Source organism: Petromyzon marinus, chromosome 18, assembly GCF_048934315.1.
Source record: "Petromyzon marinus isolate PM22_M1 ecotype Great Lakes invasive population chromosome 18, UKy_Petmar_22M1.pri1.0, whole genome shotgun sequence".
In the NCBI taxonomy this organism is placed as follows: domain Eukaryota; kingdom Metazoa; phylum Chordata; class Hyperoartia; order Petromyzontiformes; family Petromyzontidae; genus Petromyzon; species Petromyzon marinus.
In genome coordinates, this window is record NC_133684.1 from 2,391,077 (window position 1) to 2,415,072 (window position 23,996).

The 23,996-nt window shown below is 48.1% G+C and overlaps 1 protein-coding gene across 1 annotated transcript; it reads left to right on the forward strand.

Moving 5' to 3' along the window:
- The first annotated feature begins 476 nt into the window (after nt 1-476).
- On the forward strand, nt 477-22,857 carry LOC142925071 (uncharacterized). Its single transcript, XM_076067787.1, has 5 exons — nt 477-1,174; nt 2,121-2,578; nt 5,904-6,073; nt 9,651-9,963; nt 17,458-22,857. Exons 2-5 carry the CDS (start codon nt 2,125-2,127, stop codon nt 21,120-21,122), a joined length of 4,602 nt encoding a protein of 1,533 aa, XP_075923902.1. The 5' UTR covers nt 477-1,174; nt 2,121-2,124; the 3' UTR covers nt 21,123-22,857.
- The last annotated feature ends 1,139 nt before the right edge of the window (nt 22,858-23,996 follow it).

The window sequence follows — 23,996 nt, forward strand, 5'->3', positions numbered from 1 at the left end:
ACTCTTAAGTTAAGTAACGTCAATCGTTAATGTTGAAACCTATCTTAATGTTTCACAGGCTGTCGAAATATTTTTGGTGAGTGTCTGTGCACAGTTTACGGAACGTATTGTACTTCCCCGTCAAGTTGCATTTGTTGAAATGTGATAATGGCCCGTCTTTAATACAATCCTTAAAGACTTAGTTGATTAAAAAATGTCCGAGGTTTTAATCAAACAATGTAAAATATATTGTCCACGGGAAATTTTAATCGTTTAAGATGTGCGTTTGATAATCGGCATATTTTCTTTCTTTGTGTGGAAGTTTCCATTATGTGTTTAGGTATTTAAAAAAATAATTTTATCAAATAAGTTTCGTAGGTGAGCACATTTGACCTGTTTTCTCTAAGCTTCAGTACTGCAAAGTAACAACTATTGTAGTTTGAACATTTAATGATCTCACAACTACACATTCTTGGTTCTTTCGGCAAAGTCACGTTTCCCTCTTACGTGACTTTGCCGAAAGAACCAAGAATATGAATCCTTGCAGTCGCAAAAGCTTTAAATCAAGATTTCACATCGGTTTCCTCCTCTGCTTTTATCATTTTTTTTAAACTTTGAACATCACGTTTTTTGTGTCACGTGTTCACAATAAAAAAACAGGTTCAAATGGTAAAGGTTCAGCGTTCATATTAAGAGAGTTAGGTGATGTGTAACGAAATGCATGGGGCTGCTGGCTTTTGATGATAGCTGCTTGATCTTTTGTCGTTCCCGTTCGCTCTGTTACTGTCTCACTCAGCTGTTGATGAATAATCCACGTGAATGAATGCATTCATGCGTCAGTGAAATTCCAAAGCCCTATCGTGAATAGTAGTAAATCTTCAGCACCGTGAGCTTTGAACTGGGACTTTGGCCGAGAGATGTGGGTCCCCTTTTCTGCAGTACATAACCACTTGCAAAGTCTAAGTGTCCTTCACTGCTTATGAGTAAAAGCATCCGTTGAGCTCAGAATAAATGTAAGAGACACACACACTCCAAATACTTTTTTTTAAATCAAATTAACTTTAGTTTTACAGACACTTTTGAGTTATCGTTTATTGGAAGATACTGTTGACGATGCTAATTAGATAGAAGTCTGCAGTGAAGAAAATCAACTCCAAACTCGTGCTTATTGCTTCCACAAGCCACGTTCTGAATGGTAATTGTATGTTGTCCTGCATGCACTCGTGCTAAACTTTCCAACTTAACGGGAAAAGTTGATACTTTTTACAAGGGGTGTTATGCACTCTGGAATGGCCGTGTTACACCTGTGCCAAGTCATGAGTTGGAGAGCCATTTTAGAATGCTCCATTCCAGACAAGGGTAAGACGCGAGTTCAGCTAATTGAGCATGAGACAGATTTATACTACACATGGCATGGTTAGTATGTATATGCACAGTATTGCTTGTATACATGAATGTGTATTTTGTAGACAAGTAATTTCTGCCATTGCTATGTTGCAATGATAATACAATTATAGTTAAAGAAGTGTCTTAAATGTGGTTGCGCATCCAGGCGCTTTATGACATGTGTATTGATTTGGACTTCGAAAATAAATGTACTGTGGTTTCAGAGCATAGGGAACGAGCAGTTGGAATGATGATATGGTAGTTTTTCAAATTTAGGCACATCATCGAAAATATATGATTTGGTGCTCGATGTTTAAACTATCAAAGTAGTTGTGCTGGGTAGATCCCCATGTCTTGTTGGTACATCCTCCTCGATATCACTAACATTCCATGACAACATTCAACACCATCACAGTCATGTATGTTAAACTTATTTCGTACCGTACGTAGCCAACCGTGTCAATCGAAGGTGCGGGGGAAGGACAACAAACCAAACGCAAAAAAGCAGTCCTAAATAAATCAGTTTGTCAATCTAGATTATCTAAAAGTGCATAGCTCCAGTGGCTTCCTAATGTCGGATGGAAGAGCGTTCCAGACGGCCGCAGAAGCACCGTCTGTAAGCGCGCGACGCAGCTCCTGCGGCCGTCATCCGCGCCTCCGGTTAGCACGGCGCGGCTACGCGCGGCGCGAAATAAGTTCTACGTGCACACGCACAATCACTTGGGCTGACGAGGAGGAGTCCCCTTCACTCGCAGCGCGATGCATCTCGTGCCGCTGCCACCTGCCGCCGCCGCCGCTGTCCTCCTCCTCGTGCTGCAAGCGTGCGCGGCGCCCGTGCCCGCGTGCCCGCTCGCCTGCACGTGCACGCGGTCCCCGGCCGCTGCCGACGTCCTCGCGGTGAACTGCAGCGGCGTGGGCCTCTCCTCCTCCTCCCTCGCCGGGATCGACGCCGCCACCGCCGTGGGCACGCTCGACCTGAGCCGCAACGGCGTTGCCCGCGTGGACCTCGTCCTCCTCGGCGGTCTCGCTGGGCTCGAGGTGCTCGACCTCGGCGGCAATGGGGTCGTGGAACTGCGGAGTGGCTCTCGGGGTGGTTGGCGACTGACGCCCTGGGGACGTGGGTTTTCTGGTGGTGGTGGTGGTGGTGGGCAGCTCCTGAAAAACCTGAAGGTGCTCCTTCTGAACGACAACAAGCTTGAGAACATACCCGCAGGTTTGTGTTGTTATTATTATTATTATTTTAAAGAAATAGTTTATTACGCTTTTGTCGGTGACGTTCAAAGGACCGTGCCAGTGTCAACACGAAGAACAGCGGATGAAACGAGTTGGTAAACATTGTGAGATGTCAGCAGGCACAATCATTTGACGTTGTGCTTCTAAACGCAGCTTATTACGCGTTATGTGTATGCATAATCATTCGCATTGCCTCGTACTACAGCATAGTTTATAACTTTTTACAGTTAACATTTCCATAGCCCACTTAAAATTCTCAACTCTTATCACGAGTAGCTTGCCTTCCTGGGATGATGTTTTCGCCTTGATGGAGCAATGGCTCAGGGATTTCCTTGGCAGTATTTGCTTACACAATCTCTCGTGTACGATGAAAAAAACTCGGCATACTAGCACCTTGCAGCCCATATAAAATATAAATTATATATGTACACTATGCCTGCCATTGATAAAGTCACTCGGAATACACGTGATTTAGTCAGATCTCAAGGTAAGCAGGGGTTGAGCCTGGATCGTGCTTGGATAGGTGACCACCAAGCACAACGCAGTTGCTCTGGGACTACGTGGTCTGCAGCATGGGAGGGCTTTGCAGGAAAGTCATTAGTTGTACTGTGATTCTATGGTTTCACGTTTAAGCTCTCTACCTTCAGCATCTCACACAACCCAATACTGCGAATTCAAACAGAGGCCCCCATTCAGCAGTGGGCTGGAAATGGCTGTACACTCGGGCTATAACATTGGGCTATAACAATGGGATATAACATCGGGGCTATAATATTGGGATATAACAATGTTTTCCCTTTTGCGACTGGATGATTTGCCACGATTCGAGATAGTCGTTTGATCAAAGGATTGTATTCGTTTGTTTTACATTGTCGTGCCATGTGGCCCCTTTAGTGCCTTCGCGTGTTACGCGAGCTAGAGGTATAAGTGCAGAAAATTTGTAGTGGAAAAAAATGATAGGATGCATTTTAATAGCTGGATCGTTGCATTGTTACACCCCCCCCCCATAACCAGGGTGCGATTTGATGGGGGCTTGGGGAGGTTGGGGATTGTCATTAACCACTTGATGGGAATTTCTCGTCAGCTTCAGAGTAGACAGAGCAGCAAGGACTATGTATATTTAACTGCTTTCGTACCGTACGTAGCCAACCGTGCTAATCGGAGGTGCCCGTTAATGTTGGTAATGTAATCATGGAGGTAGAGCAGTAGCGTTGTGGCTTGCAAGCTACACTAGGAACCTGGTGGGGGTGGCCCAGATTCAATTTACTGACCAGAGTGATATCTGACCTGGTCCTGCTCCCCCCCATCCCCCCTGTTCACAAAACCAGCATGGTGAAGTATGGTCAAACAAACCCCCATGGCTAGAGTGGTGTGGGGGAGTCATTCAACCAGCAGTGGACTGACAAAGGGCAACCCGATTGTAATTGATGAGTAACACACACGCGGACTTGCGCTACAGCACGGCCGTTTTATGTACCGTTGTTATTCATTCACCAATTGAATGTTTTAGTTGGTTTGCTTGGACTCTGTTATCTTTCACCCATAATCTGAGGTATGCGAATTCACTCTAGTATCTTCTGACATCATTGGGAGTTTTATTGTCTTTTTGCCTTTGGAGGCATTTTGCAATGCATTTATTGTGCCCCTTTAACTTGCTTGAGAGGTATTTATTGCCTAAGGGGCTCGCATAGTGTTGTGGTTTTAATGGTGATGTTTTTCTTGCCTTTTTTTCTTTTGCCACTGTTAAGTTTTCACCACATCCACGTGAAATCATGAGCGGAACTTGGACTAAACTGCAGTTTATGGTTAAGCCAAGAAACACAACAAAAAACTCGTTTGATACAGAGAAAAAAAAATACGTTGGAATGTAATGCAAAGGAAATTTAATTCCCTTTAAAATGTGAGTGAAAGGAGAAAGTGCCACTCGTGTATTTTGCCTGTGCTCTACAAAGTCCTCGTTTATAGACAGGTATGGGAATATATAACGTACAGCAAGGGAAGGTTCGTGAGTCTTTTGGAACAGACCCCATAAATCATACCTCTCTGTTTGGGGCCCCGTGGGTTATTTCAGTCCTCATGGGCAATCTGTTGGAATTCATCCCAACCTCAAAATCAGATGAACCCTCATATATTGCAGCGGGCCTTGAGGTACACTCGTATTGAGACACTATACATTTTTATTCTGTAAACGTGAATGTATTTTTTTGGCTTGTTAAAAGAATAACATAAATAGCCTTGAGACTCAGCGAGCCATTCCTGTATAAAACATTTTTTTTGTTGAAGTATAGTTATTGATATATCTGGCTATGTAGGATGGTGGTTTGTGTGTGCAGCTTGTATGAGTAAGGTTGTAAGTTCAAATCCAGGTTGGAGTTACATTCAACACTTCATCCCTCACATCCGATCAACGCGGTTGGCTAGGTACGGTGTGAAAGAAGTTCCACATACATACGTCCCTCTGGGTTCCATTTACTGTAATTAGTACCGCTCTGTAGAAGTCCTATAGAGTGACACACACCCATTATAGGAATGTGAAATTTGCATCACCGAGCCAAGTTCGTATAGAAGTAGGCACGCACCAAGCAATGTTAATTTCAACAGGAATCCAACATTAATTTTAAGGATAATTACGTAACATTACTGCAATTTTTTTCTTTGAACAAATCACCCAGAATGCACCTGATCCTGTCAGGTCTAGGAAGCTGAGCAGGATTTGAGCCTGGATAGTGTTTGGATGGGTGACAGCCATGCATAGAACAATTCGTTGTCGGAACAATTGATTTGTCGAAGAAGCAGTGGAACAAAATCTGCTGTTGTACTGTACTATGCTCCAACGTATATGCTGCCCGCATTCACAAATCAGCACTGGCCGGCATGTTGATATATACTATACTCTACCAGGTAAGGCCCACTGAGCTATGTAGCTCTTTTTCTGAAGCGACCTGGCCACAATTGATCACTCAACGAAGTGGCTCATCATCACCACGTGGAAATTTATAGCAGCCAAATACTCGAAACGCATGCTTATAGATGTGGGGGGAAACTGAAGGACCCAGAAAAAAATCTACGCGACCACGGGGAAAAACATGCAAACTTCAAATATATAGTCGTCATGGTCCAGATCGAACCCACGACTTCCTGTGAACCAGGTGAGATAGTTAACATCTCGACACCATGGCGCCCCTATATGGTCAAACAACCCCCATGACCTGCACGGCCTGGGTTAGGCCCCTCATCCAGCAGTGGAGCAACAAAAACATCACACCAAAGTGCATTACATTGTAGTATCACGTGACTGTGTCTAGTTATCAGGGAGCTGACGTCACTGGAGAGGTTGAGCCTGGCGCATAACGAGATCGTGGCCGTGCGGAGCGACGTTCTTCAAACCCTGAGCTCCCTCCGTCACCTGGAGCTGCAGGGGAACAGCATCTCCCTTGTGGAAGGTGGCGCCTTCCGGGGCCTCAGCGCCCTCACGGTAAGCAGACACTCGCCCAGGCACCTCGGTTAACACCGTCCGTGGGCTCCTTCGCCACCCACCGAAATGTTTGTCTCAAGCGAAACAAATTTAACCAATTTTGCGGAGGTCGCCAGGTGACGCAGCATAGGTCAGAGTGCTGAAATGAAACCACCGAGATGTGGAATTTGGATCGAGGCAGCCGGGACCTTTGAGTAATCCGCGTTCTCAAGAGCAGGGAGTTGATGATCTCAGTCCGCTCATGCAGTGACTGCATAAACAAAAACCAGTGAAATTATTTTTTAACTGAATTTGGCAAAAATTCCAGCACTGAGAATTCGATATATATCTATTTGACTGTCATGCCAAGAACATTACTCTCAGTGACCGTGTGGAGCAGAGGTCACTTGAAGGGATTTCAGAGGTAGCTCTGTAATATCCGCTTTCGCGGGACGTTCTCCAACACGAAGGGTCGCACTGCTTAGCGAGATATCCGGATGGAAGCCGGGTTTCATGACGTGAGACCGATAACACAATCGGGACAATATTTAGGTGGGGGGGGGGGGATAAAAAAAAATAATCGCTTGCTTTATTAATAGCGGTTACATTTCAACCACGCCATTAAGTCACGTCAGCAAATTACGTTTAATTCAAAACTCCTGCAGAAAGCAGTGCACCATCTTGTGTCAGAGAAGATGCCACCTGAGGAGTGCTTCCGAGGTGTGCTCAGCTTCCTCTTATCCACACAACGTGGTTGGTACACTTCTCACTTGGCAATCAAAAGTTCAGTTCTAAGAGCTGGCGATATGACACATTACATGAAAACAAAGACTAAATGTAATACGACGGTTGTTTATTGTCATTGGCGACTGGGCTGAGACCATCGCCTCGCTGCACTTGAGAACCTGCGATTAATCTCGGGGCGGATGAAATTCAGATTTAAGCGCAGACTTTCAACTGTGCCAGCTCAGTTTTCTGACATAGGGATTTGGATGCCCCCTGGCCATGTTTTCTCCTTGAAGTTCTTACTTAACGCTCATGCTGGAAGCCTGCGCCTGAGCAATTTGTGTGTGTGTGTCTTGTTTAAATGTTATAATTGCTCTCTGCCTAAACTACGGTTGGTGCGAAAGAAGTTCAGCATACACATATACATTAGGGTACTTTAGTTTTGGCTATCTAACCAGGACACTGCATCTAAGGTGGACCATAAGAGTGACCAACGTAGAAGTAATAAAACATTTACACATAGAAGAAGACAACCTGATGATGCAGTCGGTGTCGTATTATCCAAGTAGCAACAGTAGCTACAAATGCCACGGGCCCCGCATTTTCAAGGGCCCCGCGCTAAATGCTTTCAAGCTATGAATTCCGGTTCAGTGATTCTGCCCTTGCTCTATTACTATAGTACTATACCGACTTCAACTTTTATGAACAACTGGGCGTTTAAGGTGAGCGATTTGTCGTATTATCTGGCTGTATAGCAAATAAAAAAAATACAATTACTTTACTATGCAAGTAAAACATTGGTGTTTTAATATTAATGTTTTTTTTTTAATATATATTTAGGGTCCCTTTATGATATATGCTACAGGCCGCGCACTAGCTTCATCCGGCACTGGATGCAGACAGTGATGAGAAGGAAACTGTCACTATTTGGATAAATCTGTAGGATGGACAACATCAGTAAAATTAAAGTGTGTTGTTGTTTGGAAAAATTAAAGGGACTGGAAAGAGAGGAAGACCGGACAGAGAATGGCTTGACGACACAAGGGATTGGTGCCAGAAAGATGTGGCCACTATTATTTGGGTCTTTTGGTAAAGTCACGTAGATGGGTTCAAAGAAAATAACAACAAATAACTGAAAACTACGACGTTTCGATCGCAACACAAGCGTTCGTCATCAGGAAGTCACGTAGATAGGTTCCTGATGACGAACGCTTGTGTTGCGATCGAAACGTCGTAGTTTTCTGTTGTTATTTTTTTTACCTATCTACGTGACTTTACCGAAATACCCAAAGAATATGAATTCCTGCAATCACGAAAGCTTTAAGTCAAAATGTGGCCATTACTTGAGTATATTGGCACAAGACAGAGGAAAGTGGAAACAAATGACAAAATGTGCAGTGGAAAGCTACTGGCTATCTGCCCATGGATCGTGAGGATCATGAACCCATGAGGAATTCCTCTTGAGTTCTAAGACTCAGAACACATGTGATCATTCAAATTGTCAGCGTTGGCATCACAGACTTTGTAACCGTTTTCATCTTCACCTCTGCCGTCACAACTGCCACCATCATTCAGCACCGGTATCGTTACTGACACAGTTGATCATTTTCAGGATAAGATATGAACATTTCACATTCACTATAAATGTGGCACGAACAAAACAATGTTTTATCCAACTAGTTTAACACGTAGGCTTTCGCGACCAATATTATTCAGAATAAAGGTTTTTGGGTTAGATCGCGTTATTTATAAATGTGTCGTAGCCCTCCATCACCCGACACGGCCAATCAGCAAAAAAAGTGTCACGTTGACAAAAGACAAATAGTTCACTACTTTAGCCCACCGGTGTGTTGAAGAGTGAATCCACAACATTTACAGTGTGAGTACGACGTTTCGCTGGTAATTACATCCAGCAAGTGAGGACTTTACCATTCTGGCGAATTGCCCGATGATGCTGGATGTAATTACCAGCGAAACGTCGTACTCAAACTGTAAATGTTGTGGATTCACTCTACAACACACCGGTGGGCTAAAGTAGTGAACTATTTGTCTTTTGTCAACGTGACACTTTTTTTGCTGATTGGCGGTGTCGGGTAGTGGAGGGTTACGACACATTTATAAATAACGCGATCTAATCCAAAAACCTTTAATGTGAATTTTACCCAACTAGTTTGTAATGTCCTGATTTGAAGCTTTCGTGACTGCAGGAATCCATACTCTTTGGTTCTTTCGGTAAAGTCACGTAGGTATAAAACAGTCTGCCTCAGCAGCAGACCATGCTTTCCCACCTGATGATGGACGCTTGTGTTGCGCCCAAAACGTCGTGATTTATTTTATTTTATACCTACGTGACTTTACCGAAAGAACCAAAGAGTATAGATTGTAATATACTATTTCTTCAGTAATGTGAATCTACAAAATAAACTTACCATTAGGTTGACATGTTCTGGTGTCTTAGTGCAAAAACGTATTGTTACCCTTCAGAAGTAAGCAGTATTTGATGTTGCCACCTATGCTTGTCCAATGATAATAAAGAAATGTCCTTAACATGAATATTGAATCAGTATACAGCTAAAGCCTAGAGTAAAATGACCTCACGCTCCCCCTGCAAATTTCAGCCACTGCATGTAAAACAAGTCTTAAACATGTACATGAAAGTCAATGTTCGCACGAAAAAATAATACAATTGATGCATAGTCATTTTATACAATCAAGGCTCAATTCGTATGCAATTTCGTCTCCTGAAATGAGCGACTTTGTGTTATTTCAGTGGACACTATTTCCCCCACCCCACTTAAAACATGTGGCTCGGCGTGCCACAGCCCACTATAGGCTTGGCATTTAAACAAACCGCTCAAACTTTGATGGGCAGGAGCTGAACCTCGGTGACAACTCGCTCTCCACTTTAACACCGGACCCCTTGGCGGACCTCGAAGACGCGATCGGCAGGGCCAGCCTCTCCCTGGATCTGAGGGGCAACCCGTGGAGGTGCGACTGCACTGCGTCCGCCCTGCTCGGCTGGGCTCGGCAGAGCGAAGAGCGAGCCCGGCTCCTCCGGGAGGTCACGTGCGGGGGTCGCCCCACCGGACGGAGCCTCCTGGCCGCCGAGGAGGATTGTGGGCGTCCGGGTGCCAGCGTCATCGCAGCAGAGGGCACCACCGCCGTGCTGCCGTGCGGCCGGGAAGGTGAGCCACCTCGGCTTCGGCAAGCTGCCTCCCGTTGTCCTTTTAAGAGCCTCTCTCTCTGTCCCTCTTCAGCAGGGCACCACGACGGCCGTGGCCGCAGAAGTCGTTTTGTCCATTGCAATGGCACAGCTGTCAACCCCTTATCAGTGCCCTGCCTCGTTACAGACCAACTCAGACCTTATTGGCCACCCCGTGCCCATTATAAATGTCAACGTTCATCCTACAAAGTCCCATCACAAGGGAGAAACAAACACAAATAGACACCACTACATAGCCATCAACCCCTTATCAGTGCCCTGCCTCGTTACAGACCAACTCAGACTTTATTGGCCACCCCGTGCCCCTTATAAATCTCAACGTTCATCCTACAAAGTCCCATCACAAGGGAGAAACACAAACAAATAGACACTCACCACTACATAGCCGTCAACCCCTTATCAGTGCCCTGCCTCGTTACAGACCAACTCAGACCTTATTGGCCACCCCGTGCCCCTTATAAATCTCAACGTTCATCCTACAAAGTCCCATCACAAGGGAGAAATACGAACAAATCGACACAAATGTTGTTTTGCCCGTATTGAAACAGCGGGTGCTAGGTGAATTATTGAAGCCGGTGCTAGGTGTATGATTAATTGCAGGATTGTGAGAGAGGGCGACTCCTTGACGAGGCTTTTATCCAGCAGTGGATTGATCGTGGCTGATATTTATAGGCCGAAACCAGAGTGTCTGACAAGGGCAGAGCACTCAACCTTTGCGCACAAGTCTGTAAACCTACTTGCTGCACTGCCTATGTAGTTGCTCAGTTGTCTCACATGCAGGTGTCTGAGACGCAGCGTGACTCCGTTATCCACATCCTGGCTCCAAGCCTCTCTGCTTTGCAGCTACTCACAACAAACATTGGGGCTTCAAATGAAGTTCAACGTTTGACTTGTGTTTATATTTTGGTCCCAAGATAAACATGGATATGACATTTTCAACACACACACACAAACGCGCACAATAATACGTGTCCAAATGATGAAACACTGTATCTCAATGAATGCTAGTTATGGATTTTCGACTTAAAGTAATTCTAAATATGCGTTTAAAAAAAATATTATCTCAAGGCTCCTTCAGATATAACCTCTTCTGCAAAGGGAGCCAATGAAAAACGGAACGATATCTGACTTTTACTTATGTACCGCACACTGCCCGTGATATAATTCAAAGTTAATGGGCAATAAGGAAGTATCTTTAATTAGGGTGCTATGAAATGCATGATTGCTACCACATTTGTTAACTACCTCACGTGGTATACAGGAGGTCGTGGGTTCGATCCAGACCCTGACGCCTGCTGTATATTTGGAGTTTGCGTGTCTCTCTCTCTCAGTGGTCGCGTGTATTTGTCTCCGGCTCCTCTGTTTTTTGCCTCCACATTTAGAATCAACAGCACGCGTTTGGAGTATTCGGCTGCTATAAATGTCCACGTGATAAGCCACTTTGTTGAGCTATCATTTGTGGCCAGGTCGCTTCTGAAAAGAGCTACGTAGCTCAGTGGGCCTTGCCTGGTAGAATCCAAACAGTTTAGGTGAGAATTCAAATGAATCCCGCTCTATACTTTGTCTGCTGTGTGTCTAACAAAGAGTAAATTAGCATATAACGAGTCAGAGCATTGGTCAAGGGGATTGCTGCCGCGGTGAGATGTTTAGCTCCTGGGTTTACAGTTCAGAGGTCGCAGGTTCGATCCCCAGGTGGGGCAGTTGAGTCAATGGGCGAGGGTTAACACATTCCTGCGGAGGGAGCTGGTAGGAACGTTGGGTTGCTCGGTCAATGGCCAGGGTCAACGGCGGCACCACCACGTGGTGTATTCCGCAAATATGCCCGACTGTGAGGGCGGGCACAAGCCGGCGTGAGTATGTTAAACGTTGAGTTTTATAAGGGCACCACGGGGTGACCAGCCCCTCCCTACCCAGCCCCACCCCTCCTACCACCCACCCAGCCCCTCCCCACCCAGCTCCTCCCCACCCTCCCCACCCAGCCCCTCCCCACCCTCCCCTCCCCACCCAGCCCCACCCTCCCCACCCAGCCCCTCCCTCCCCACCCTCCCCTCTCCACCCAGCCCCACCCCTCCCATTTTTGAATGCACGACGGACGGACGGACACAATAATCCCCTGTGGGCTGGTGTAACCAAGAGGTTCCTACCAGTAAAACTCCTCCTGCCTCTGTCCGCCTTGCGGTATAAATGAACACACCACAATGAGTCGCTCAGCAGGTGTCACCGGTGGTGGTGTCAAGGTGTGGGTACTTGCACCTCTGCCGAGGCGTCTGACCACCGTGGAAGAGTAGGCCAAATACCCTTTTGAGGAGCTCGCTAAGGTTCCCTCCAAAAGGCAATGCACACACGTTCAAAATGCGCACAGAGGGCCAGGCGAAGTCAATCACGCCACGCAGCTTTTTAATCACATCTGTAACTGACTCGGAAGCCCGTCGTAGGCTGGACAACCGCAAGTGATAAATAACCCCACAGAAACGAGTTTTTGTACCCATCACGGCATTTTAAGGCATTTCCATCCCCGCTCCAATGATGGAATGAGCATCTAGCAGCAGCAGCAGCAGCGGCGGCGGCGCCCGCGGCTGGGTCGACCTCGCAGCCTCAAAAGACCGACAACCACCCCGTGGTGTGGACACGGAAGAGCGCTTTGAGCCGCGAGATATTTTTTTTCCAGAGCGACGCCTGAGGGCCTCTCCACAATCCCTGCGGTCTGCAGCGGCCGCCAGCGGTTCGCACCTGCAAGACGCGCGCCGACTCGCGCTCAGAATGGCCCTCCAGGCGTGGCCGCATTAAACAAACGGGAAATTCCGTGACCTCCAAAACACGTTCGTGGGTGATGAATTAAGATCGTCGTAACGCAGTTGTTCACTAATTTTCAGAGGTGGGGGGGGGGCACTTTCGCCGATAAGACATCACCAGTGTGTGTGAGGGCCGTGACGCCATTTGAAACCATTGTGGGTTTGACAGCAGCATGATGATGACGACGATGATGCTGGGGGGTGTTGTCACTCGTTGTGTATTGTCGCGTGGCTGCACTAAAGGCCACCAGCGGCCGCCAGCGGCCTGCAATGAAGACAACTGTTATCACGGATCAGAGTGTGTTGCGAGCAATACCACAGCACGTGCACACGTGGGTGAATGCACAGCCCTTTTAGATGTTGTTGATTTCAGCAGGGGCGTCCTGCGACGGTACGGATGTTGTGCAGTGCAGACCGTAGTTACATTCACGGTTTCATCTGTAGCGAAACAAATGGCAAGTATTGGTACGTGCAGGATGAGGGCTTCCCTCCACTGTTGTGCGCATGCACAATCCGTCTATCACATTCGGCTGTCAACAAAATGTATGGCTAAGAAATTTTAAAAAGTCATGCGTGTGATCACATATTTACAATTAATAAGTCAGATATCATCGGATCTCAGAAGCCAAAGTGGGGTTGAGCCTGCTTTATAGACGGATTAGTACCCACCGGAGATTGTCAGGTGTTATGGATATGGGGCGGTGAGATGGCAAGGAGATGCCAATGCTGAGTGTTACCTCCTCTTATGCATCGTTCTTTTCTCCAGGTATTCCGTTTACCTCCCACATGCCACACACACATTCATGGAATTGGCCAAGCATCCCAAGTGTCTTTCCTTGGTAAATAAACGTCAGGATAATTTTTAGTATTATTATTTGAATCAGTCATTCTGCCACCTCTCCTTGCTCTGAAGAAGGGGAATTCCCTGAAGCGTCCACCTACTGTATCATGTATGGCAGCGCTAATAACAAATGTGGCGAATGGTATTCAAGTTGTTTACAACACCACACCGGTGTACCGTTCGGATGATTTGTCTACGTCCGATGTTATAGGGCGCGTGCTCTCACTTTTAAACCAGTTTCCATCTCACGCCGAAACCACGTTTGCGATGATGGCACGCAATAACCGCAGAGCGTTAGTGTCACAATTTACCTGCAGCCATGCGGTGCCAGCGAGTCCCCAACAATATGAGGCAACGGTGTCATGGTCCACATGAGGCATTAGAGAAGATTATATCGCTGTGTTCAGGACTGCCACTATAACACTTTATGGTAGCCAAGCATTATAAAGACAAAGCCTACCCATCCACGGCTACGACCTTGCATTTTTCAGCTGTCTTTGTGTTGCCGTAGCGACATGGGGTTGACAATCTGTTGTTAAATGCGGTTAATGGATGATTCAAGTAACGTATTTATATCGGCTTCGAAATGCGGCCGCATTCTTAAGACGCCGCGCAGAAGCGGTGGGAATCCCTTCGTGTGTCCGTCGCTCCGGAGACTGGGAGATTCGGTGGCCTTCCGTTGTTGCTTTCTCAACTCGACGGAGCGGGCCGCGTTGAAAGGCCGGCGCGCTTGCCTGGCTTGACCGCCTGAATCTGAGATCCTGGTTGTTGCTGTTGTCGCTGCTGCTGCTGCACTGCAATCTACATCAGCAGCCGTACGGAAGAAGAAACCGACGCGGGGATACTTGTTTTGTAGAGAGAGGCGCGGTCACTCATAGGCAAGAAGTTTAAACAAAGGATAAGGTGTCTGAGCCTGGACTTGAATTGGGGCAGGAAGTTGACAGCTGAGATGACTGGTGGAAGTGAGTCCCAGACTAACTCCCAGACTATGGGGACAGCAGGGTAGAAGAAGCGACCTCCTCATTAGTTTATTATTTACGTTTTTAAATGCGCTGTAGACCCAACAAAGGGGGTTCTGAACTCTGTACAGAGAGAGACAGAGAGAGAGAGAGAGAGAGAAACACCTTTCATCTCGTTAATATATCATATGAAATAAGTAGCTTTTTTGGATTCTTTATAAATGGGGGAAATCTCAGCGGTCAGGCGCAATTCTTCAGGCAGAGAGAGTTCAAAATCTGAGGTGTCAATGACCGAAACTTTTTTTTCCGAACGCGTGGCTGACTAATTTAATATTCGGAATGGATTCAAAGCAAGAAGTCGTAACTGGGCGTGTTGGGGGGGGACGCTTTACAAATACGGCGCAGAATAGTTGAGACGTGCTAAGCGGTTAATAAACCAGTTTGGCATTGATATAAAGCGGCTGAGAATGTGATCACCATTGGATAAGCACGGATAAATACACTTCTTAGCAGTGCATGACTGGAACGGGGATCGTAGTTATGCAAACCCACCCATGGCAACCTGGCACAGATGTCGTGGGACCTCCTTACAGACAGCTCAGTGGAACATTTTATTTTAGTTTGTATAAAACAGAAACATTCACGAGATAAGAGCTGTAGAGCAGCCATAACGAATCAGTGTCTCTCCAAGTGACGTGAGTTTTACTCCGTTACTTTGCTGCATGTGCCCCGGTTTACAAATATGAATCGGTCGTTTAAATGTTACATTATCAGCTTGAGTTTAACAGCTACGGAGAGTTTTAGGTGGGATCAATGAATGTGCTTTCGGTGTATATATGCAATAAATGTATACTGTCATGATTATACAAATACGTTCATATCTTGAGGGTTGTATTGCCAAGGAAAGCTTTTTAGAAAGGTCCTTTGATGCTCTTTGGCCGATTACATTTGATAAATTATACTGTACATATACAAGAACAGTAAAATTCTACACAGACAAGGCAGCAGCCTACTTGTTGTGTTGCATCAGCAGATGGGCGTCTCACACAGGCTCCATCTCTGATGGGTGTCTCACACCGACAACGCATTTATTATGACAGCGCACCCAGAAATCACCTCTTTCACCCTCTGTTCCCTGAAACAATACCTATATAAAACCTAATAACATGTACCAAACATTTTAACTATATTAATTATATATATGTAATATCAGAGATGTAATATCAAAGATACTTGGGTAATGATGGGGCTGGGGGTGGGGGTAATCTGCATTCACAGACATAATGGCCAACAGGTGAAGAGTTCACAGTAATTTATGTCTTCTCCTTTCACGTCGTTTGGCAAAGACGTCGTCACTTTATTAATACCACTACCCCGATTTGCGTCGTCTCAACCCCACACTAACGTCGCTGACAGCATCATCGTCCGTGCTTGCTCGTATCCGTCGCCTCCCCACCACCACCACCACCACCGCCGCCGTACCCTGTAAATTGGCTTTGACTGACGCCGTTTCGATACGAGTCGTCGCGCCTTTCAGGAACGCATCCCCCGACGTGAAACCGGGGTGCAACTGCCGCACTGACGCTTTGTCACGGCACAATCGTCTGCACCGACCAGCACGCACGGTGGGCGGCAGGTGCAGTGGAGAGGCCGCTGATGGGCGCAGTGGACGACTGGGAGTGAAGCGAGGAGTTGGCGCGACCAGCGGGGAGCTCCAGAAAGACGGAGAGGGCTTTTGATGCCGGGGCTGCAGCTGCCGTGGCCGAATGTTGTATTACGGTGGTTGAAATAAACAATGCGTAGTCTTCTTCTTTTTTATTTTATCAATTTATTATTTTATTCTCATTCTACGTGACTTTACCGAAATAACCAAAGAAGATGAATCATTGCAGTCACGAAAACTTTAAATCGAAATTTAATGCGTAGTCTACAAACTCGACTTCGGTGAAGTCCTTTCACGTTTTTATATATAGATATATAAAACGAAATTATTATTTTAAAACGCGACTTGGGCAGATCGAGCAACAAGCTGTCACGTACAGATGTGTAAAATAACCATTTGATTCCAATTCGCGACGGGCTTTTTTTTGTTTCTCTTGAGATGAAAGGCAGACGTTTCATCGGGGAAAATTTCACCGGAGTCGGAACCTGAAACCACCTTTGTAGATGTGTACGCAACACACCCACCAGCGGCGTCGCGTTACTGACGTCCGCCCTGGTACGCGGCGTGCAATGGGGGTCACGTAAACGGTGCGCTGCCTCTCCGTGTCCCAGTGCCTTGGGTCCCGCCAGGCAATGGGCTCCAGTGCAGGTGCACACTCAATAGCTATACCACTCGCACTCACGCACAATGCACGTGTGTATAAAATACCGACTTTGCTCACTCGATTTTGCAGACGTCGTAATGTTGTCGTGGTTCGTGTGGCACATCAGGAACAATCGCAGCACTGGACTTCCCATGCGCAATGAATAAAGGCCATTGGCCGAAACGTCGCCTATAATACACATATTTATTTGAAGGCAGTGTTATTGACTTTCGGTTTGCAATCCATTTGACCTCCCAGCGCGGCGATTGAAACGACGGTCCAAGTGTCTTCACCCCTCCCTGGCTGAGTCCACCCGGCAGCATGAATGGGGACACCGCAGTTCGTCGAACGGCCGGCCGCACGTGGTGGGCTATCGCGTTGACACAGCGACCTCTTACCAAAACATTTGGCCTGCGTGTAAGAGTAGACCAGAATACCGACTAGAAGGGCTCTCCAGTGCTACCTCGCGCAGAAGCCCTTCCGCCAACAGTGCTGCAAGCGGAGCAATTTCCCGGTCTGCCCCTTTACCCTGTTTTTTTTGTTCACTTTCATTCGCAGCCATGGAGGTTCTCTACTGGAGGACTCCCTTGGGGCCCGTCGATGGCGAACGAGACGGCGACGGAGGCCGCCCGCACGTGGACGGAAGCGGCGCCCTGGTGGTGCCGCACGCGAGCGCGGAGCACGAGGGCCGATACGAGTGCGTGCGCTGGAGCGGGGCCGGCAGGGACGTCGCGCCCGTCCACCTGCTCCTCTCCGGGCGCGGGCACCGGAGCGCTCGCTCGGCGGCCGGGGAGCCCAGGGCCTCGTGCCCCGTGTCGCAGGGGCAGTTTGTGCTGGCCGTTTCCCTCGCGGTGATCATCACGTTCCTCGGCGCGTTCGCGTTGGGCGTGTTGGCTCGGCCCTACGTCCTGCCGCTGTTCTCCTGCTGCTTGGGGAAGTCCAAGGGGGGGCGGCCAACGGACCGCAGCGCCGCGGCCCACGACAATCCGGCTTTCTCGGACGACGGCGTTCAGGGGCGGCCCGCCGGCGACGAACGGAAAGGTGCAGGTCGCAAGAAGGGCGTGTGGCTCTTCGGTCGGAGAAAAAATGAAATCGCCGAGCCGACAGTGAAGTTTTATTCGGAGCCACCGGGCGCCATGCTGCATCGTGAGGGCCGAGCGAAGGTCTCCCGGGCTTCCTCCAGCTCCAACTCGTCTCAAGGTCCCTACAGAAACACGCACCTCCCGGGCATGGGCGCTGGCGGAAGGAAATACTTTGATAGCACAGATTCCGCGAGAGGAAGCTCCCAGACAACCTTCGAAAATGTGCAATTAAACGCGCATGGCCATGCGAAACCTCAAAAACCCGACTCGGATTCTGACTCTGATACGAGCTCTAGCCACAACTCATTTGTGAACGTCAGCGTGCAGCCACTTGGGCACATAAACCCGGGCAGGGTAGTGGGGCAGGCTGGGCATCTGAGCCAAGTTTCCGGAGGAACGGGAGTGAGTCACGGTGGTAATCGAGTTCCCACAGCTCAGTTAGGTTCCCCAAAAAGGTTGGCTCCACTACCTCCAGCAAATGTCTCTCAGACGAAATCGCCGGCACTACAGCTGCCATCAAAGCAGCATTCTGGAGCAATTACAGGTGCCGTGAGTGTGGCCGTGCTTGGTAAGCCCTCAGAGGTTGGTGTATTGAAGAGGTGGCCAGATTCTGAGAGGTACAATGCTCGGTTGCAGGAGGAGCAGCACAATAAGCCGCAGAGCGTGATTCCTAAAAAGCCTCCCAGACGTGAACACAGTGATTCCACCTCCGACTCGGAAAGCGATGAGGGAAAAAACGTGGTCCCTGGTCGAGCCCATGGTGGCAATACGCATCCTGACAAAGCACAAGACTTGGAAGAAATATCTCTGTCGTCAAATTACGTTGTTCACATTGATGGGGTTGACACGGGAGAAACTGAATGCGATGCTCACATCGATAGCCCCGTGGCTCATGGCTCTTCTCAAAAGAATGTCGGACAAACAGGTGGGCACGATGCGAGCCAAACTCAGGGCATGCATGCGGCTCAGCCCCCCAGACGCAGCAGTTCCAGCAGTGACGACTCATCGGACACGGACGATGGCAACGGTGGCGTGGCTCTCCCCGGCGGCAAGGCCCCTGTGGTGGCCCCCAGATACGTTCCACAGGGAAGCTCCGAGGGCGGCGACTTTCCACTCAAATCCGCGGCGGCCGCGCAAGGCAAGCTGGGCCTGCAGGCCAGCGATTCCGCTGCCGCCGCTGGTCAAGGTACGCCATCGAAGCGTTTTACGTTCGCCAAGCTGAAGGCGGCAATGAATTTAAAGGTGATGTTGCCAACGTCGAAGAAGGAGAAGGGAAAGGATACAAGCAAAGCAGAGGCTCGGAAGAAGGAAGGCGTTGAAAGGCAGTCGTCGGGAAACAGCAGTTTGGAGGATGGAGATAACAAACCAAAGACTGCTACGGTGGTCGATGTAGAACACGGCATGCAACCCACTCCTTCTTCATCGAACGCTTCAGAACAATCGAACGATAGGGCTAAGGATTTGGAAAGTACACTACGTGCACCAGTAGCACAGCATGGCCCGCACGGAGTCAGTCTGGCTGTAAAAGCTCACCTGGGTAAAGGGGATTCACAGTCAATTAGCGACAGCAGTGAGTCCGGTGATGACCGACGTGCTTTGCGCCTCAGAGACGGAACAGCGAAGGGATCTTTGATATCTGGATATGCTAAATGGCCAACAACACAATCACTACACAGACTTGGCCGTGGGGAGGACAGCGAAGAAGATGCATCTCCTGGCACGAGTAGCATGGCACAAATTAAGGACGGGCGAGTCGCCAGCTCATTACAGGTGGCATCGATTTTGGGCCAAGAGAGGCAGACACGTGATGAATCTCACTCCGATTCCAGCGATGATGGTCGAGCTGCCAGCTCACTGCAGCTCGCTGCATCTCACGCCCCAGAGGGACGGACGCACCACAATTCTCACTCCGATTCCAGCGATGATGGTCGAGCTGCCAGCTCACTGCAGCTCGCTGCATCTCACGCCCCAGAGGGACGGACGCACCACAATTCTCACTCCGATTCCAGCGATGATGGTCAAGCTGCGAGCTCACTACAAGCGGTGGTTACACGTGGCCAGGAGAGGCAGTCGCACAAGGAATCCAGCTCCGATTCCAGTGATGCCAGGCAAGCCACCGGCTCCCTACAGGCGGCGAGATCTCGGGGCCGGGAGAGGCAGAGGTGGGGCAATTCTCAATCCGATTCCAGTGATTACGGGCAGAGGCCACCGCGGGGCCACACGGGGCCTCCACGTGGCGACACAGAGGGCAGCAGGCACAGGCAGGACGATGAGCACGAGGTCTCGCCATCACTGAGAAGCAATCTTCTAGCAAACACTTTGGCGGCGTGGCCTACAAAGAAGCCGGACATCCTTGGAACACGCGGACAGACACGTGTGTCCGTGTCCAGCACTAGCTCTGACGACGAATCTGTGGAGCGTCCTATGCCGCAGAAGCAGCAGCAGCAACGGGCTACTGTCACTCCTACGGCCTCCCGAAACGTTTCGGCAACACTTGAGCTGCACACTCAGTGGGGCTACTCAACAAAAGTTGACCTTGATGGAGGGGGCGCATTGGGTGGTGCTAACAAGGCGGCGCCATTCGAGTCGAGTCGGACAGTCTCGTCATTCCAAACGCAGGGTCGTGACGAAGGAGCAAGTGACTCGACTGGCGTTGCGCAGCCACACGTGACGCTCCAAACAGAAAATGCTTTTGGCTTCAGCGAGGCTCTGTCCTCGGCCCTGCTGATGGCACCAAAAGCTGGAGAGAAGGGCGGCGTGTTCTCATCCGACGCCCTCCTCTCGCTCACGAAGCGGACGGGTCGACGGGGAAGCGGTGACTCCTCCTCCTCTTCATCCAGCGGAGATGAACAGCTGAGATCAACGAGGGCACGGGCAGCCAAGCCGGACCTGTTCTCGCCTCCGCCTCCTCCACTACCGAACGCTCCTCCACCTGGCGATAAAATTGACCAAGGCGACAACGACGACCACGATGAGGGTGGTGGTGGTGGTGAGCAGGGCTTCGAGTTTGTGAGTCTACCCAAGCTCTCGGTGTCGCTGAGGCTCCCGGGTTCGGAGAGCGACTCGTCGATCGAGGAGGTTGTCAGCCGCCAGCCCACGGTGGGGGCCAGCGGCAGCCTCAGCGATGGCGACTTGGAGTGAACCGCATCACGGTCCCCATGCACGGACGTTGGGAAGCGCGGCGCGAAAATAAGAGATCAGACAGCGGCATTGGGAACACACACACACACTACTCTCGATAATGACACTGTCGACAAAGATTAGGCAAGAATAATATGCACTTTTAAAACATTGCCGTTTCAAAGCCACGGGCTGCAAAGTATTTGCCATAGAAAGCAAAATAAATTATTCTGAATGTTAACATCAAAGGGTAGTTTATATTACAATCAAGTGATACTTGTTTGGGCAGGGATTACGCTGACAAGAAAAAATGCTGATAAAATAACTCAACCTGCTGGAGTTTCCTTCACGTTCAAGCCAGAAATATCAAGTTTTTTTTAAATGCAGTTATTTAGTCCATGAAGCTTGCTCTTAAGGCTCTGCCCTGATACACGTGGCAAATGCCAAAGCAGCCCAGGTCACACCTTGCTATAGATATATTTTTTACCAGATGTCCTCACTTCTAAATTATAACTCAGGTAGTGATGCACAAGGGGATTTCTAAAAATATAGTTCCATATCGCGATGGTGTCAAGACCTCCATAGCAGCAGCTTGGGCTACAGCTGAGCCACAGAGCCAAACTCCACGCCTGACACTTTAAGGGTTTTTTTTCTCTCGCGAAATTGCTATCACCCAAAACACATGTGAGATAGTCATCAAACTTCATAGAGGTTGTATCATATTTCGTATTGGATCTAACAAGAATGGTTCATTCATGACTGTTGTTCATTGTAATCATACCTCCAAATTAATGTCGATAATCAAGTAAAACTGTTGCAAGGTAAAAATGTGATTTCACAAATGAGCGTAAAAATGTTGCTAACAGAGATCATCAATGCGCTTACGACGTAGACATGTTTTATATTTTATCAGGATTTTGGAAAACCGCAAGAGGAGATTGACACGAGTGTTGTTTCTTTGATCACAGTGTGAGATTATTCAAATGAAAGCACTCTGTGATGCAATTTTTAGGTTGGAATGTACAACGGAGATTTTGTATGTATGTGGTACATGGGAGCGATGTGGCATGTGTACCCTTGTGCTTGGTTCATTCCGTGGTGAGTGCACAAGTCTGCAATGCACAGTGACTGAAATACTTTATTCCGTTGCAATGTAATATGCACTGTTAGTGACAATCAGCATCATTTCAAATTACGTTCCGCATTCTGAGAATGTTTGACAGCACGGCAAATTATCGTGTATCACTTGACGTCACTGCATTACGGAATACCACAATTAAACATATTGATTGATAATTATACTTGTTTATAAACCATTTGTCTGACGCCGATTTATTGAATTCCCGTCAATAATCCTATGACCACATCACGCCACATAAGCCCCAATCTCGTCTCATCCCGGAAGCTAAACAGAGTTGAACCTGGATAGTACTTGGATGGGTGATCACCAGAGCCTGGCAGCTGTTGTAGGGAAGGGGCTGCGATGTGACCATGAGATGGCAGTGTCACCTCTTCGGCATGTGCCATGCGGTGGGTTTATTGGGCTTTATTCTGCATAGAGAAACACATTCATGAATGGCATTGGCCAAACGTGCCAAAATGTGACCCTCCTTAAAAAAAAATATGTAGAATAAGTGAGGTTTTCATGGGTAAATAATAGCACGAAAATATATTTTTTATTACCTGACATCGTATAACACCATCTAAGGGATGGAATTTATACGCAGCAAGAATAAACCGTACGGCTCAAAAATCATTGAAGGTTGTGGCTTTATTTATTTAAATTTGGAACGGTGGGGGTCACGACAGTTCGTGGAAAATCAAAGCGCAGGGTGCTTCCACGGGCCATGAAACAACAAAAAAAGTGGTGGAACATCTGCGGAGCGACCTCCTCGCGTGCGTGTGGCATGTCAGCCCCCCAACCCACCCACCCATCCCGCCTCCTTGCCCTTATTTTATCCCCACTCCGGTGAGCAAGAATGACTGTACGTTCCGTCAGCCGTAAATCACCGCCGTGTTTACTGCCGGGAATCGAGGTTCGTGTCAGCACGGGGACGGGAGGCCGGTGAAAAACAGCGCGCGGATCGAAAAACAGCGAGCGGGCTAACAAAGGCAGGAACTGCGAGGCACGCGGCGAAGACGTGACGGGAGGTTCGCACCAGACGGCAAGGCCCCTTCGTCTGCGCCTACCACCGTGGAGCCACGGTGGCCAAACAAAACGCCGCTTTTTCAACACATCCACGGCCGCCACATCACCACCACCACCACCCTCCCTCTTCCCTCTCAAACTCACACGGGGTTCCTGTTTACAGAGGCCACTCTTTCCTGTTGTGAGCGTGCCCGTGTTGTCATCTCAAAGCTATCGGCCCGTGTGCGTCTGATCATGTTATGTTTGTCTACCCCCGCTGGAAATTCCAGCTTTTTCGCTTTTGTTCGTGGAAGATGGCATTTGCCGGCGCCCACTGGAAGCTAACCGGAGCTGCTGTGTGGGAAATAAATTGAGCCATTGATCTGATTTCATGGAACATTATATGCAGACGTGCTTAAATGTAGCTGCCAGCTTGTTTTGATCTTGAGTGCATATACAGTATTTGGATGTCAAGAAATTAAAGGATATCCCACTGCCAGCAGTTTATGCGAACCCACCGAAATGCGCCTTTAACCAGTTTTTGAAGTATAATCGTTTGTATGGTAAGGAAAGTCATAAAGAACGTAATATAGCCATTTTGCTTTGCTCCAAGAGATGATGTTACATGAATAGTTGCATGACTTACTAATTATTAACAAAATATATCTGATGAGTAGGGTATGGTCCATTTTTTCTATATGTTTTAATATAAACGCTGTAAAACGTACTTTCTATTAAAACAATATGTCAGTACTTTTTCAAATGTA

What these genes read in the sequence shown, in the direction of transcription:
- LOC142925071 (XM_076067787.1), top strand. Translation starts at nt 2,125, where the DNA reads ATGCATCTCGTGCCGCTGCCACCTGCCGCCGCCGCCGCTGTCCTCCTC. An exon ending in GCTTGAGAACATACCCGCAG is followed by an intron (nt 2,579 to 5,903) that starts GTTTGTGTTGTT and finishes GACTGTGTCTAG; the next exon opens with TTATCAGGGAGCTGACGTCA. An exon ending in GCTGCCGTGCGGCCGGGAAG is followed by an intron (nt 9,964 to 17,457) that starts GTGAGCCACCTC and finishes TTTCATTCGCAG; the next exon opens with CCATGGAGGTTCTCTACTGG.